The sequence below is a fragment of the Vulpes vulpes genome, chromosome 4 (genome assembly GCF_048418805.1).
Source record: "Vulpes vulpes isolate BD-2025 chromosome 4, VulVul3, whole genome shotgun sequence".
Classification (NCBI taxonomy): Eukaryota; Metazoa; Chordata; class Mammalia; order Carnivora; family Canidae; genus Vulpes; species Vulpes vulpes.
In genome coordinates this window covers 113,956,231-113,968,782 of record NC_132783.1, presented here as the reverse complement: position 1 = coordinate 113,968,782, position 12,552 = coordinate 113,956,231, and the positions used below count along the sequence as shown (strand labels likewise).

Sequence of the window (12,552 nt, the reverse complement as noted above, 5' to 3'; positions counted from 1 at the left end):
CCCATGTCAGTCGGACTCCTCTATGCACCATGCAGCCCCGACTACAGAGAGAAGTCGAATACTAGCATCGTGGTGGACATGGAGGGGCAGGAAAGCTCTTGGAAGAACTCAGGATCCCAGCAGTTTTGAGGGGGGTTAGTGCAGGGGAAACGCCCTCTGCATTCCGTCAGCCCAGCGCAGGAGTGACAGAAGGAGCTTGAGTTACCAAGAGAAGATTGTTTAGTTCCACGGCTCCTATCCAAAGAAAGAGAACAAAATGGGTGATGCATTTTAGACTTTGCACAGACTTTACACAGTAGGGAAACACAGACCCCTGCTCCAAGGTGACTTTAGGGCAGACGGCCTCAGAGATCTTGGATTGCAAAACCCCAACATCCCTCAGGAGTTAGCCTCGTGTCCAGGACTCCTATCTCTGGCACTGGGTGGGTTCCCTCTCTGCTCCCCGGAGCTGCCAAAGGAAGTCAGAAAAAGTGTGCCCTGGGCTCTGGGGCCACTGCCCACCCCAGTCTGGAGTCCTTAACAGGTTTCTCCACACTGAACAGAGAGGAGGCTGTATGGCCACCAGGTGGCGCCCTCCCCCAGTGGCAGCCCCCCTCCCCCCTCCTCCCCCCACCCCCAGAAGGGAAGGCTCAGGGGTATTTTCTCATGGGTGCTGTGTTTGGTGACTGCTTGGATTCCCACAGTAGTAAAATCCTAACAGCCAAGGCAGAAGGGGAGTGAGATCTCTGGCCTTACCCCCTCGTTCTACTGATGACAACAAGGTCCAGTGGGGACAAGGAAATGCCCAAGGTCACACGGCAGGCTAAAACCCCTTCTTTTGACCACTGACTGGGTCTGGTGCTTTTCCTGCACACTAAGACACCTCCCACACCCCACCAATGGGCTACCAGAATACTACCCTGAGCCAAGAGCCATATCTCGGGGGTGGGGGAAGCCATGTTCCTTTCCCCTTCCCTGCCATTCCCTGTTGCTTCCAGATCAGGCCCTGCAGCCCAGCCCCAACTACAACAGAGGCACTAAGGATAGCTCATGATTACCACTGCCTACCCTGGCTCAGCCTGAGAGCTTTCCAATCATCGTCTAATCATTACTGGACCATAACATCTCTGTGTCCCACTCTGCTTTCCCATTTACAGAAGAGGGCTCTGGAGCTCAGAGAGGTGAAGATATCTGTCCAAGACCACTCAGCTTATCCAACCAGCTCATCTGGTTTTGAGTACAGGCCTGGGGGTCAGTTCCAACCTCCCTGTTGACCTTGGCCTTATCTTTTGTGCTATAGTCTCTATCTCAAAACACTTTGAAAGACTTTTTCCCTTTTTAGCCTGACAAGAGCTCTGTGGATTGAGGAAAGGCATCATAGCCCATCTTAAAGATTAGAAAACTGGGACCCAAGATGAATGGGCCAAGGTCACTTGACTCATGGTAGGCTTGGATCTGGAACCCAGGGCTTTACTCACTGTGGGGAATACTCCAAAGGACCCTCCACACCTCACTGCCCAACTACAGCCCTGCTAATGTCTCCCAAACTCATGGAACTCAACAGCTCAAATTGCAGGTTCAGGAGACAGAAGAGTTGGGTCTGCATGCCAGCCCTTAGTTACGTGACTGTGAATAAGTTACCTACCCTCCATGGTTGTTAGGTAATTGAGCCCATAGATGTTGCATGCTGCTGTCTGGTACACAGTAAGTGCTCAGTAAGTGGTGGCTATTTATAGATATAATTAATTAAAGCACTGTGTTTAATATTCCTGCTACATGAGCCTTAAGATGTGCATTGTCCAGCAGTTAGATTTAATTTCCAGCTGCAGTAATGTGTGAGACAGGAGAGCCTGTGAACCCACAAAGGTGGCGGTCCAGTAAAATCAGAATATGGGGCATTTCAACAGAGACGCCCATGTGATTTCACCTGCTAGTCTACATGAGGGTTGGAAGCCCACAGTATGAGGGGGGCCTAATCCAGATGTGGAGGGACCTGGGGAACACAGCACTCAGACACGATATGTAGAATTTGTTAGGACCTGAGTCACATGAACCCACTAATAAATACAGTTTTTAGACAAGCAATATGCATATAGATTGGCATTAAATTAAAGAATTCTTGTTTGTTTAATAAAGTGTAACAAAGTGAAAAAAAAAAAAAAAGATGTGCATTGTCCAATATGGTAGCCATTAGCCAAGTATGGTTATTGAATACTTGAAATGTGGTCCAAACTGAGAGGCGCTCTAAGTCTAAAACACACTCCTGAACTTGAAAATGTAATATGGAAAAAGGAATGTAAAATATCTCATTAACGATTTTTATATTGCCCACAGGTTGAAATTACAGGTTAGACATACTGAATCAAATAAATACATTATGTACATAAGTAATTAATAAAATATATTGTTAAATTTAATTTCACCTGTTTCTCTTTACTTTTTTAATGCAACTCCTAAAAAAATTGTTATTACATACATGGCTTGCATTTGTGGCTATTACAAATACTATACTTCTACTATATACTGCTGCCTTACTTTCAGAAACTCTACTACTACAGCCCACCTGCCCTGGTTTACCTGAATGATGTGGAATATTAGGGCTTTGAACCAGGAATCCACTCCCTGGCTAAGTGCCCTTGGGCAAGTCACTGCAACTTTCTGTGCCAATTAGAAATACAGGTTTCAGGATCCCTGGGGGGCTCAGTGGTTTAGCGCCTGCCTTTGGCTCAGGGCGTGATCCTGGAGTCCCGCGGGATCGGGTCCCACATCAGGCTCCCTGCATGGAGCCTGCTTATCCCTCTGCCTGTGTCTCTGCCTCTCTCTGTAGGTCTCTCATGAATGAATAAATAAAATCTTTTTTAAAAAAGAGAGAAAAAAATACAGGTTTCACACACACACACCCCACCCCACTATCTGAAAGGAGAGCATTCCTATGACACATTTTGTAAGTCCAAATGGCAAAAGCAAAGAAGCAATTACCATTAATCTATATGGGGAAAAAAAGCGGGCATTCCCAGACCCCCCCCCCTAAAAAAAAAACTTTCTAGGCTTTCCTGGTACCTTAGGACACATCTTGCTAATGGATGCATAAAATAAATGGAGCTAGAGCACCGATGCTTACAGGCACAGTTTCAAGCTCTGGTAGCTTGATGCTGGGATGCTGAGAGGAGTTCCCAGGGAAGAAGCTTGGTGCGGCCACTCTGGCTGCTGATGGGCACGCTGCGTCTTTAACACCTCACTGCAAAACAAACACTTAATGCTATTTTTGCTTTTTTCATAAAAGTGAAACTCCTCTTCTAATTTCTTTTGGTTAGCAGAAAACAGGTACTAACATAGGTCTTTCATAAAGTGAAGTAGTAGACCACAAACTTCCGAAAAGTGGGGAAACCTCTATATCCTTACCTTTCTAAAACAAGAAAACAAACCAAAATAAATCCTCAATGCCTCACAGGCTGTTGTGGCAGTGAAATGAAATCGTAAAAATAAGGGCGCCTGGGTGGCTCAATTGATCAAGCATCTGCCTTCCGCTCAGTCCTGACCCCAGTGTCCTGGGATAGTGTACCTGCTCAGCGGGGTGTCTGCTTCTCCCTCTCCCTTTTCCCTTCTCCTCCCCCTCACTCCTGCGCTCTCTGCCTCTCTCTCAAATAGATAAATAAAATCTTAAAAAAAAAAAAGAACTAAAAAAAAATCATCAAAACAGATCTACCATGTTCAGTGCACTACTTTGCATGCCTCTTCTCATTCAGTCCTCACACAGCCCAGGAAGGTGCAGCCGTGGTCTCTCCCAATTTGTAGGTGAGGACACGAGGTTCAGAAATGTTCGGTAACTTGGACAGACTCTTGTAACTTCAGTAACTTGGCCGCTGCATTGTTCTATATCCTGCGCTAGAAGTCAAAATTAAACACAGGGGGGAAAGCATACAATTCCCCGCGGTAACCTTGAGCAAGTCCCTCTGCTCCGTGGGCCTCAGTTTCCCCTTCCTGTAAAATGAGGGAAATGTTTGGATGGTGGGTAAGGATCTTTGAGGTCCCAGTGTTATGGGGTGCTTCGAACATTTCAGTGAAAATAGGACTTCTGGAACTCTTTGTAAGTCCGATAACTACCATTGTCCATTCTGTGGGGATAAATGTGCATTTCTGTTTGTTTTAATAACATTTGTAGGAGCTTTATATAGTGTCTATGTCTGCTTACATTAGACGCTGTGTATTATAGTTAAGAGTCTTTCACTATTTCCCATATAAACCTTATTTTTTATGGGTTTGGGAGAGCTCAGCTGTAAAAACTCTCTTGGCTGAAAAAAAAATTTTTTTTTTCAGACAAATTAGGTTTAAATCAGGAGGCTGGTTTCAGACACTTCAGACCCTGCATATTTTTTCTTCCTAGTCACTTTTCATTTAAAAATGAGATTGGCTGATTTCTTGGTTTCATTTCTTTTATGGGGATTTAGCACGACCATAAGCTTAACTGTTAGCTGCGTGAAGAGAATGGATCCAGAGCCTTTTCCAAGGGACTCCAGGGCCTGAAGCCTGCAGACTGGCCTTCTAATCCTAGCTCAGTCTTCCACTAGCTGTGTGACCCTGAGCTGGTCATTTCACCTCTCTCGGTGGGGACAAAAACATGCTTAGAGAAGTGAAGTTCCAAGGAAAAATGAGTGCACTCTACAAATATCAGAGGCCAGGAGAGAGAATAACATGGTGTTTTCACCAGCAGAGAGTAGATAATCAGAGTCAGGGTGTTACAGTCAGGAGAGAACCCAGAGGTTGAGAAACCTGCTGCATTCCTCACATTATAGATGGGGTCCACTCTGACCCACAGAGGAAGAGCATTACGGGTGAAGGCTGGAGTTAGAATCCAGATTCTGTCCCCAAACCCTTTCTTTCTTTCTCTACCTTACGTTGGGGGCCAAGAAAGATTTGACTAAAGGAGGCTGTATTTATATGAACACACACACACACACACACACACACACACGCACACACACACACACATATCCTGGAGGTGTTTGAGACGTGGGGAAAAGCCAGGTCTCTGAGGCAGCCAGAGCTGCCCTTTGATCCAAGCCAACCCACCTTTTACTGCCCTATGACCTTGAACAATGTCCTTCACCTCTCAGAGCTGGCTGCCTCACTTTTCACCTTGTGCAATCTTCATGAGGCATAAATGAAATAATGCATGCTAAGGGCCTAATTTCCTCTACAAATTTTAGTTGTTGCTTTGATTATTTCATGCACTAATAGGTTTTCAACATTAGAAAAGAAAAAAAATAAATAGATGTAAGAAAAGATTATATTTACTGCATGGAAGGAATAATAAAACTCTTCACAAGTATTTACTATTGTATGTGAATGAATGGTGATTATTAGGATTCTTTTTTATTTGTTACATTTATACCCGCAGTGCCTAGCACCAGGTAGGTACTCAATTAATGTATGTTGAGTAAAGTGTACAAAAAATACACCAGCCACTGAAGAAATCAGAAAAAAAAAAACTGCAGCATAATTTTTGTTGTTGTAAAAATAATACTAATTGTTTTAAAACGTAGAAAAATATAGCTAAAAAGAAAAATATAGCTAAGCAGAAGGAAAAGTCAAAATCATCCTTTTTCCCCAAACTCAGAGGTGGACGTATAAATGTTTTGATGTTCATTCTCCCACTTTTTCTCCATGAATGCTATTTAGCTAGTTTTACATAAAGCAGGTCTCAATAAACAGTCTTTAGCAACCTGGGAGGTTTTGTTTTGTTTTGTTTTCCTCTCCACTTAATATATCATGCACAATCTCCGTGTCCATTCCCATACCTTTTCTAGGGGCTGTGTGGTAACCCACCGTACTGATGGATTTATTTAGCCGGTTCTGTAATTATAACACTTTGGGGTCTTTTGTGTTTTTCACTCTTCAGTAGAATAGTCCCTGTTGTTAAAACTTTGTAACATCAGGGAGGATTCCCTTGCAATAAATTCCTGGAATTTACTTTTAAGTTGGTGACCATTCCATTCCCCCTTGGATTTAAAAAAAAAAAAAAAAAAAAAAAAGTGCTGTTCTCATTTCAAAATTGCTAACGCCCGGGTTTTCGCCTGGGGGGATTGAGAGGCAGGTTTCCGACAACCTGCGTGGACCCCAGGGAGACAACGAGGATGCCAGGGCGGGTGTCCCCAGCCGGTCGCTGGAGGAGGGGGCGCCACCGGCAGGCGAGGGGCGGGAGCCGCGTCTGCAGGCGCCCTGCGGAGACCCCGCGCCGCGCCCGTCCGGGGCTGGGCTTCCCCAGTGGGGTCCGGCCGCGCGCCCCGCTCCGCGCGGCTCCCCGGCTCTGCTCGCGGGTCCTCGGCCTGAGCCGCGGCTGGCCCGAAGCGGAGGCTCCAGCACCGCCCTCGCAGGCACGGCGGCACGGCGCACCCCCGGGGACCCGCTCCGCGCTCGCGGGCCAGGGCTCCAGGGGAGCGGACGCGGGTGCGCATTCCTCCCGTGCCTAGGATACCTCGCGGCGCTAAAAATAGGCGAGGGAGCCGGGCTCCGGGGAGAGCCAGGAGGCCATCTGTGAACTCAGCCGGAGCCCCGGGTTCGGATCCAGGTAAGGTCCCCTCCGGGTCCGAGGCACCAGGATCGGCTTGCTCCGTGAGCCTCAGTTTCCCCATGCGTGCCACGATTTCTAAGGGACTTCTCAGCTCTCGGGAAGAAAAGGAAGAAAGAAGGAGAAAAAAAGTCTTCGATTTTCCTTTTCCGCTCCTCCCCGAGGAGCCTCGGGGCCTCGGGCCGGGGACTGAAGCCGGGGGAGGGGTGTGCCGGGCGGCTCATTACCGCGAGGTGTTGCCCTAGTTAAATCGCGGGCGCGTTTGATCTGGCGGCGGGTGGCGAGAGGGAAAAAAGGGAAAGGTAGGGGGTCGGAGTGGAGAGACGCTCACACCTCCCCCACCGTTTCCTCGCACCCATAAAACACCTTTTATTAACTCCTTCGCGTCCGGAAGGGCTGGCGAGGCCGTTGGGCTCCTGCCTCGGTGTTTACAGCCAAGTCTAATGGGGCCCCATATTCACCCCGACGGCGGGGCGAGGGGCCCTGGACACGCCTGGTGCCGGCGCTGCCCGGGGCCTCCTTCCCCGGCGCACGCCCAGCCCGCGGAGGGCGCCCAGGGCCCCGCGCCCGGGGCGCGCGCCTCCCTCGCAGCGAGCGCGGAGCGGGGTGCAGGCCCCGCAGACCGTGCGTTCCCGCGCGCAGCCGTGGAGCTGTGCCGGGACGCGCCGGAGCGCCTCGCCGGGTGCCTAGCGCACCGCGGCGCGCAGAGCTGCCTGTCGGTACACGGTTATTCAGGGACACGTAAACGCCGGCGTTTGCCTGCCCCACTTTAGCCTTCCACGCATCTGCGCCTTGGCATATGCACACGCTTTTATTTATCCTCACACCCAATCATGGGTGCGCTTGTGGGGGCACAGAAACCAGCTGTCCGGCACGAGTGCCCGAATTAGCAAGCACACACACTCCACCGCTTTGCACAAATCCACATGCTGTCTCACAAATATTTGTTTAGTGCTTTGTTCCTGGAAAGAAACCTAATTGTCTCAATGTAACCACAAGCACTCACGAGCTTATTTTAGTCGAGTACAAAGTAATAGCCGCTAGGATTTGTCGGTCGAGCTCTTGCCTCGCTCAGGGAGCTGTGCTGGGCAGACCCGGTGGTTGGCCCTCGCACAGCTGCGGGGCTCCGTGTGAGTTCCTGGACCATTACACACACATCTATAAGATCCGAAGAAGCTCACTTACATGAACCTATTCCCCAGAGCATCCCCTTCTGTCGACTTGCAATGCCCTCAGATGCCATTTGCTTGTATGACAAGCCCCCTTCCCAGTAACCCCAAACCACCGCCTGCAGACACCGGTGTGCATACCATCCCACACATCAGCTGAAATGCTGACGCACATAAATCCTAGCCTGTCCTCTTTGGGCCTAATTCGTTTCCAGTTTTCCTTTCTGTGGTTTCACTGAAGTTATCCTGTCCAGCCATTATATTCTAAGAACTTTTTTCTTTGTCCCACGAATAAATCCTCCATCTGCCCCCCTTTCCTGACTTGATTTGCTGTTTGGTCAGAACATTTAACAAAAGAGAAGTCAGAACAGAAGATTCTCCACCTAGCAGAAATGATGGGGCTAGCGGATATACCCACCAAGACAACACGCAGGCTGCCTCCGATTTCAGAAAATCTTTTATTAGTCAAGAGCATAGATACTGCTTTGGCAAAGGGAGGAGGCGGTGAGTGGTCTTATAGATTTGAGGTAGAAAAAGGGTAGGGATGGGGTAATAAACACCTGAGCGCAGCAGGCATGGTAGGTAGTTTAAATACATAAAAACTTTTCAACGTAGGGAAAAGTTTTTATTTACAAAGGAAGGAGGGAAAGAAGGAAGGAAGCAAGGAAGGAAGAGAAGAAAGAAGGAAGAGAGGAAAGAAGGAAGGAAGGGAGAGGAAGAAAGAAGGAAAGAGGGAGAGAAAGTGTTTCCCTTGGAACTAAATAGGAAGTGCAGCGACAATAAAATAAAATAAAATAAAACACCACTGTTTGAAGGAGAGCAACAAAAGGCAGCCCTCCGTCTTCCTGGTTTGGTTCTCTTTCCCTGGCAAAAACTATTGATTCCTCTTATTGCATTTTCATTAGGGAAGAGAGCGCCCCGGGGGTTTTGCCGCAAAGCGGTCGGGGAGGACAAGAAAAGAGCCAGTAGGCAAAGTGGAGAAAGCATAGGGGCTTCGAAATTCGCCCCAGAAGGGTTGGAAGGGTGCGTTTTAGCGCGCTTGAGTCCCGCAGTCCCTCTCTCCTGCATTGTGCAGCCAAGAGTCGCCCTCTCAGTTTCAGGGGTGGGGGGTGGATATATATATATTTCTCTTTCTCTTAATGTATTAAAAACAATTTCAAATGACATTGCACGTGCGATCCAAGTGTGTTGTTGCAGCTGGCGACCTGCCAGCACGCAGCAGAGGCTCTGCGGGATGCGCCCCCATAAGCCCCTGGCACCCAGAGCCTGGCCCTCGCCGCCGCCTTCCTCTCCTCCCGGGGCTCCGGGGTCGGGCAGCCGTGGCGGGTCCTCGGCGCGGCCTCGGCTCACTGGTTTAACTCCAGCGCCCAGACTTGCTGCGGCCAGCCTGTGCGCCCTTTAATCCTCTTCTCGCCTGGGCCCAGGGCAGGAGGAAAGCCTTCGTGTTGCTGCTGCCAGAGGACACACACAAGAAAAGAGGCGAGAGACAGGTTTAAATTTTTCTACTCCTATCGCCCAGGCATAGAGTTGGGGTGGGGAAAAGGTTTTGGGAGCAGTAACTGGGCGCCTTTAAATAAGTGAGCGATTTCTGTTTGCAAAATAGGCAAACAGGCTCATAAATTTGCCTTTATGCGCCAGAGTTTCTGGGGGCCAGAATGGGATGGGCAGTTTCTGGAGGTTTGGTAACCAGAATTTTCTGTGCCTGGTGAAACTGATGCGCATAAGTTTGTGCTTTATGGCGCCAAAGGACGGCCACCAGTATTGGAATGGGGAGAGTGGGAATCAACAATTTTTCCCTCTTGTGGGCCTTCTCCCCCCCCACCCCCAAGTCCCACTCGCTTTCCCACCAGGATAAGCGTCTGGGCTTGGCGACTGGGTTGGGCCCCTGCTAGTGCACTAGGAGCCTCGGATGGCTAGGAAAGGAGGAACCAGTTGGCCTGGCCCACTATCCTCCTTCTTGGCTCTTAGCAAGAACCTAGCGGTGCTACTTGAAAGAGGCGGCAACGAGCAGTTGGTGAGGATACGCCCCAAAACTCCTTGCAACCACGCGTCCCTCGGCTTGCCTCTCCTCCACCCCGGTGGCAGTTTAGAGACCTGATGCCTATCTATCTTTCCTGGTCTCCCCCAAGGAGCTTTCCCTAGATTACCACAGCCCCTGCAGGGCAAAGAAAACCTGGCGGGGCTCTCTGGTCAACTCCTAACTTGCTGCGGCGGGCCCGAACACACCAATTTAGAGAAACGAGTTCCCTAGCTTGGAAATCACCGCCCTCAGGCGTCCCAGAGCCCTTGGGCCAGCTGACCCGCCCTCCAGAAAGTGTCGCCCTCACTGGAGAGGATGGAGAAAGGTCGAGTAGGGATTGCGATCTCCAAAGCCAAAAGCAGTGGGTAAGACCCGTGCCTCTTGCTTGTCAGAGTTTACACACAAAACCAACAAGGTTGCTCTCAGAACTAGCTCGCTGGGCAGTGGAGCAGTGGGACCGGATCTGGGCTGGGAATAGAAGACCTGACTTGTTTTACCCCAGCTTCACCTCTGACTCCTTGGGTAGGTGGCCTTTAATCCCTCGTCCCACTCTGGGCCTCAGTTTCCCTATCGGTGCTAGGAAGTGGCCTAGCCTGTTCAGCAAAAACTCTTTGAAAACTGGGTCCACGTGCATAAATCCACACTGAGGCAAATTAAAGTAACAAGTTTCTACAGCGTTCTTAACGTGGATTCCAGGAAAGCCCAGGAATGGATCAAGCCCCCCTTGAAATTGGGAGCAAAATATAAGATGTGTACATTTTCTCAGGTCTGCAGCTTCCAAAGGATCCTTAAAAGGGATCCTTTGAAGACTGTCTTCTTTCACAGCCTTACAGACTGTCCCACATTACAAATGAATTCAAATACGAAGCTGCCCCCGCCGCCGCGCACACGGTCCCATACTACAGCCTCAGAATTCCCCGCAGCCTCTCAAACGCGCTCGCACAGCGATGCAGACTCCTTCCTCCGTGCCCCGGGCCTGCGGGGGCTCACCAAGCCGGGCCCTTAGCCGGAGCCCACAGGCCCCCGACTTACCAGCTCCCTTTTCCGCTTGCTCTCGCGGCCGCCATCCGCCTTCTTGAGTTCGGCCTTGAAAGCTTCGGGGTCGCCGGCCTGTGCGTCCTTGGCCAGCACGTCCATCAGATAGGCGATGTAGCTGGTGGCCAGGCGCAGGGTCTTGATCTTGGAGAGCTTGGTGTCGGCGGGCACGTTGGGGATGCACTCGCGCAGCTCCGCGAACGCGCTGTTAATGCTCTCCGTGCGCCTCCGCTCCTTCTTGGGTCCTGAGCCTTTCCGCCGGCCCAGGCGGCCGCCGAGCGCCTCCAGCCGCCCGGGGCTCTGGCCGGGCCTGGCGTCGGGCCCGTAGGCTGCGGTGGCCGCCGCGGCTGAGGGCGGTGGCCCGCCGGCGGGGAAGTCTGGGGCAGCGTCCGCGGGGCTCAGCAGCCAGCTCTGGAAGTAGGGCCGCTCCTGGTGACAGCGCGACGCCGGGCCGAAGAGGAAGGGTTCGTGGAGCATGGGGTGCGTTGGGTGTGGGTGGTGATGGTGGTGATGGTGGTGATGGTGTGCGTAGCTGCCCACGAGGTTCATGTTGGAGCGGCCCCTGGCCTGCGCCGCCAGCCCGGTTAGCGCCGCCCCATGCGCCCCAGAGACTGCCTGGGCCACCCGTGGGCTGTGGGGCGGCGCTCTGCTGGACGCCGGCTTGGGGAGAGTGTGGGGCGAGGCTGCGGACAGGCGCGCAGCCCGCCGGCCTCTCGCCTGTTGGGTCCCGGGCTGGGACGCCGGGCCCGCAGACCTAGTTAACCCTTCTGCGGCCTCCCCTGCAGGGTCTGGCTTATATAAGGCCACGGCTTTGATGTCAACCTCTCCCTGGAGCCAATGGCAGGGGGGCGGGGAGGAGGAAAGGGGGTGGCCGTCCCGGGTTTTAAGCTCTGCGAGCCGGCACCGCACGGCTCTAGGCCGCCTGCGGGGACAGGGAGGCGGCCCCGCCTCCGCCTCCCCACCCCCATTTCCCGGCTAAGGGGGAGGCGGGGGCTCCGTACTTGAGGCCCAGGCCTGTCAACACCCTAGACGGTGGCTGCCACCTCCTCCCTGTGGACTCAAGGAAAGGAATCCAGAATCATCCGGTGAAAAGAAGGCCTTTACCTTGAGCCCGCCCCTCCATTCTCCAGATAGGGAAACTGAGACCTGGAGAAAGAAAGTCTCTTTTTTCTTGACTGTACAGGATTCAGAATGGGAATTCTCGCCCTTCTCAGTCCTGAGCTCCATCTACTACTCCGCTCAGTGCCAGAGCCAGAAGGCCAGAGAACCCTGCTGGAGGCAGCACAGACCGCTAATGGTTTCCCCTAAGCACTCCCAGCCCCTAGTCATCAACCCCATCCAGCTAGGGCTGTGCAACCCAGAAGTGCCCCATCCCAACTCTGCCCAAGGCATCCATGCAATCCACGACTGACCAGGGGCTGGAGAAGAAGACTTGGTGTGTGGGGGAGGAGGGGTGGAGGAAGTCAGGCTCCAAGCCCACAGGCATTTACTGATTTGTTCCGGGCTCCAGGGCCTGGGAGGGACTCTTCTCACCTCCTGGGCGCCTAATCCCATCCAAAGGCCAGATGGAGGGCCCAAAGTTTGGCTACATTGGGTCACTCCACCCAGGTCATCACTGCCTGAGAATGTTCACTTGTCTAAGGACCCCAGTGCCAAGGCTTGCACCAAGGCTCACACCAGGAGAAATCAATGTTTGGTAGTAAACACATACAGAAGGGCCGAGAACTTCCACTCGATTCGCAAGGCTGGCGCAGCCAGAGAATTACCATGCTGGTATCTCA

General features: G+C 51.6%; 1 protein-coding gene across 1 annotated transcript; it reads right to left on the bottom strand.

Annotated features, from left to right (window-relative positions):
- Positions 1–8,155: 8,155 nt before the first annotated feature.
- On the bottom strand, positions 8,156–11,404 carry HAND1 (heart and neural crest derivatives expressed 1). Its single transcript, XM_026010543.2, has 2 exons — positions 10,769–11,404; positions 8,156–9,167 (listed from the first exon to the last, which is right to left on the bottom strand). The coding sequence occupies exons 1-2, from the start codon at positions 11,318–11,320 to the stop codon at positions 9,063–9,065; spliced, it is 657 nt and encodes a 218-aa protein (XP_025866328.1). The 5' UTR covers positions 11,321–11,404; the 3' UTR covers positions 8,156–9,062.
- Positions 11,405–12,552: the final 1,148 nt, after the last annotated feature.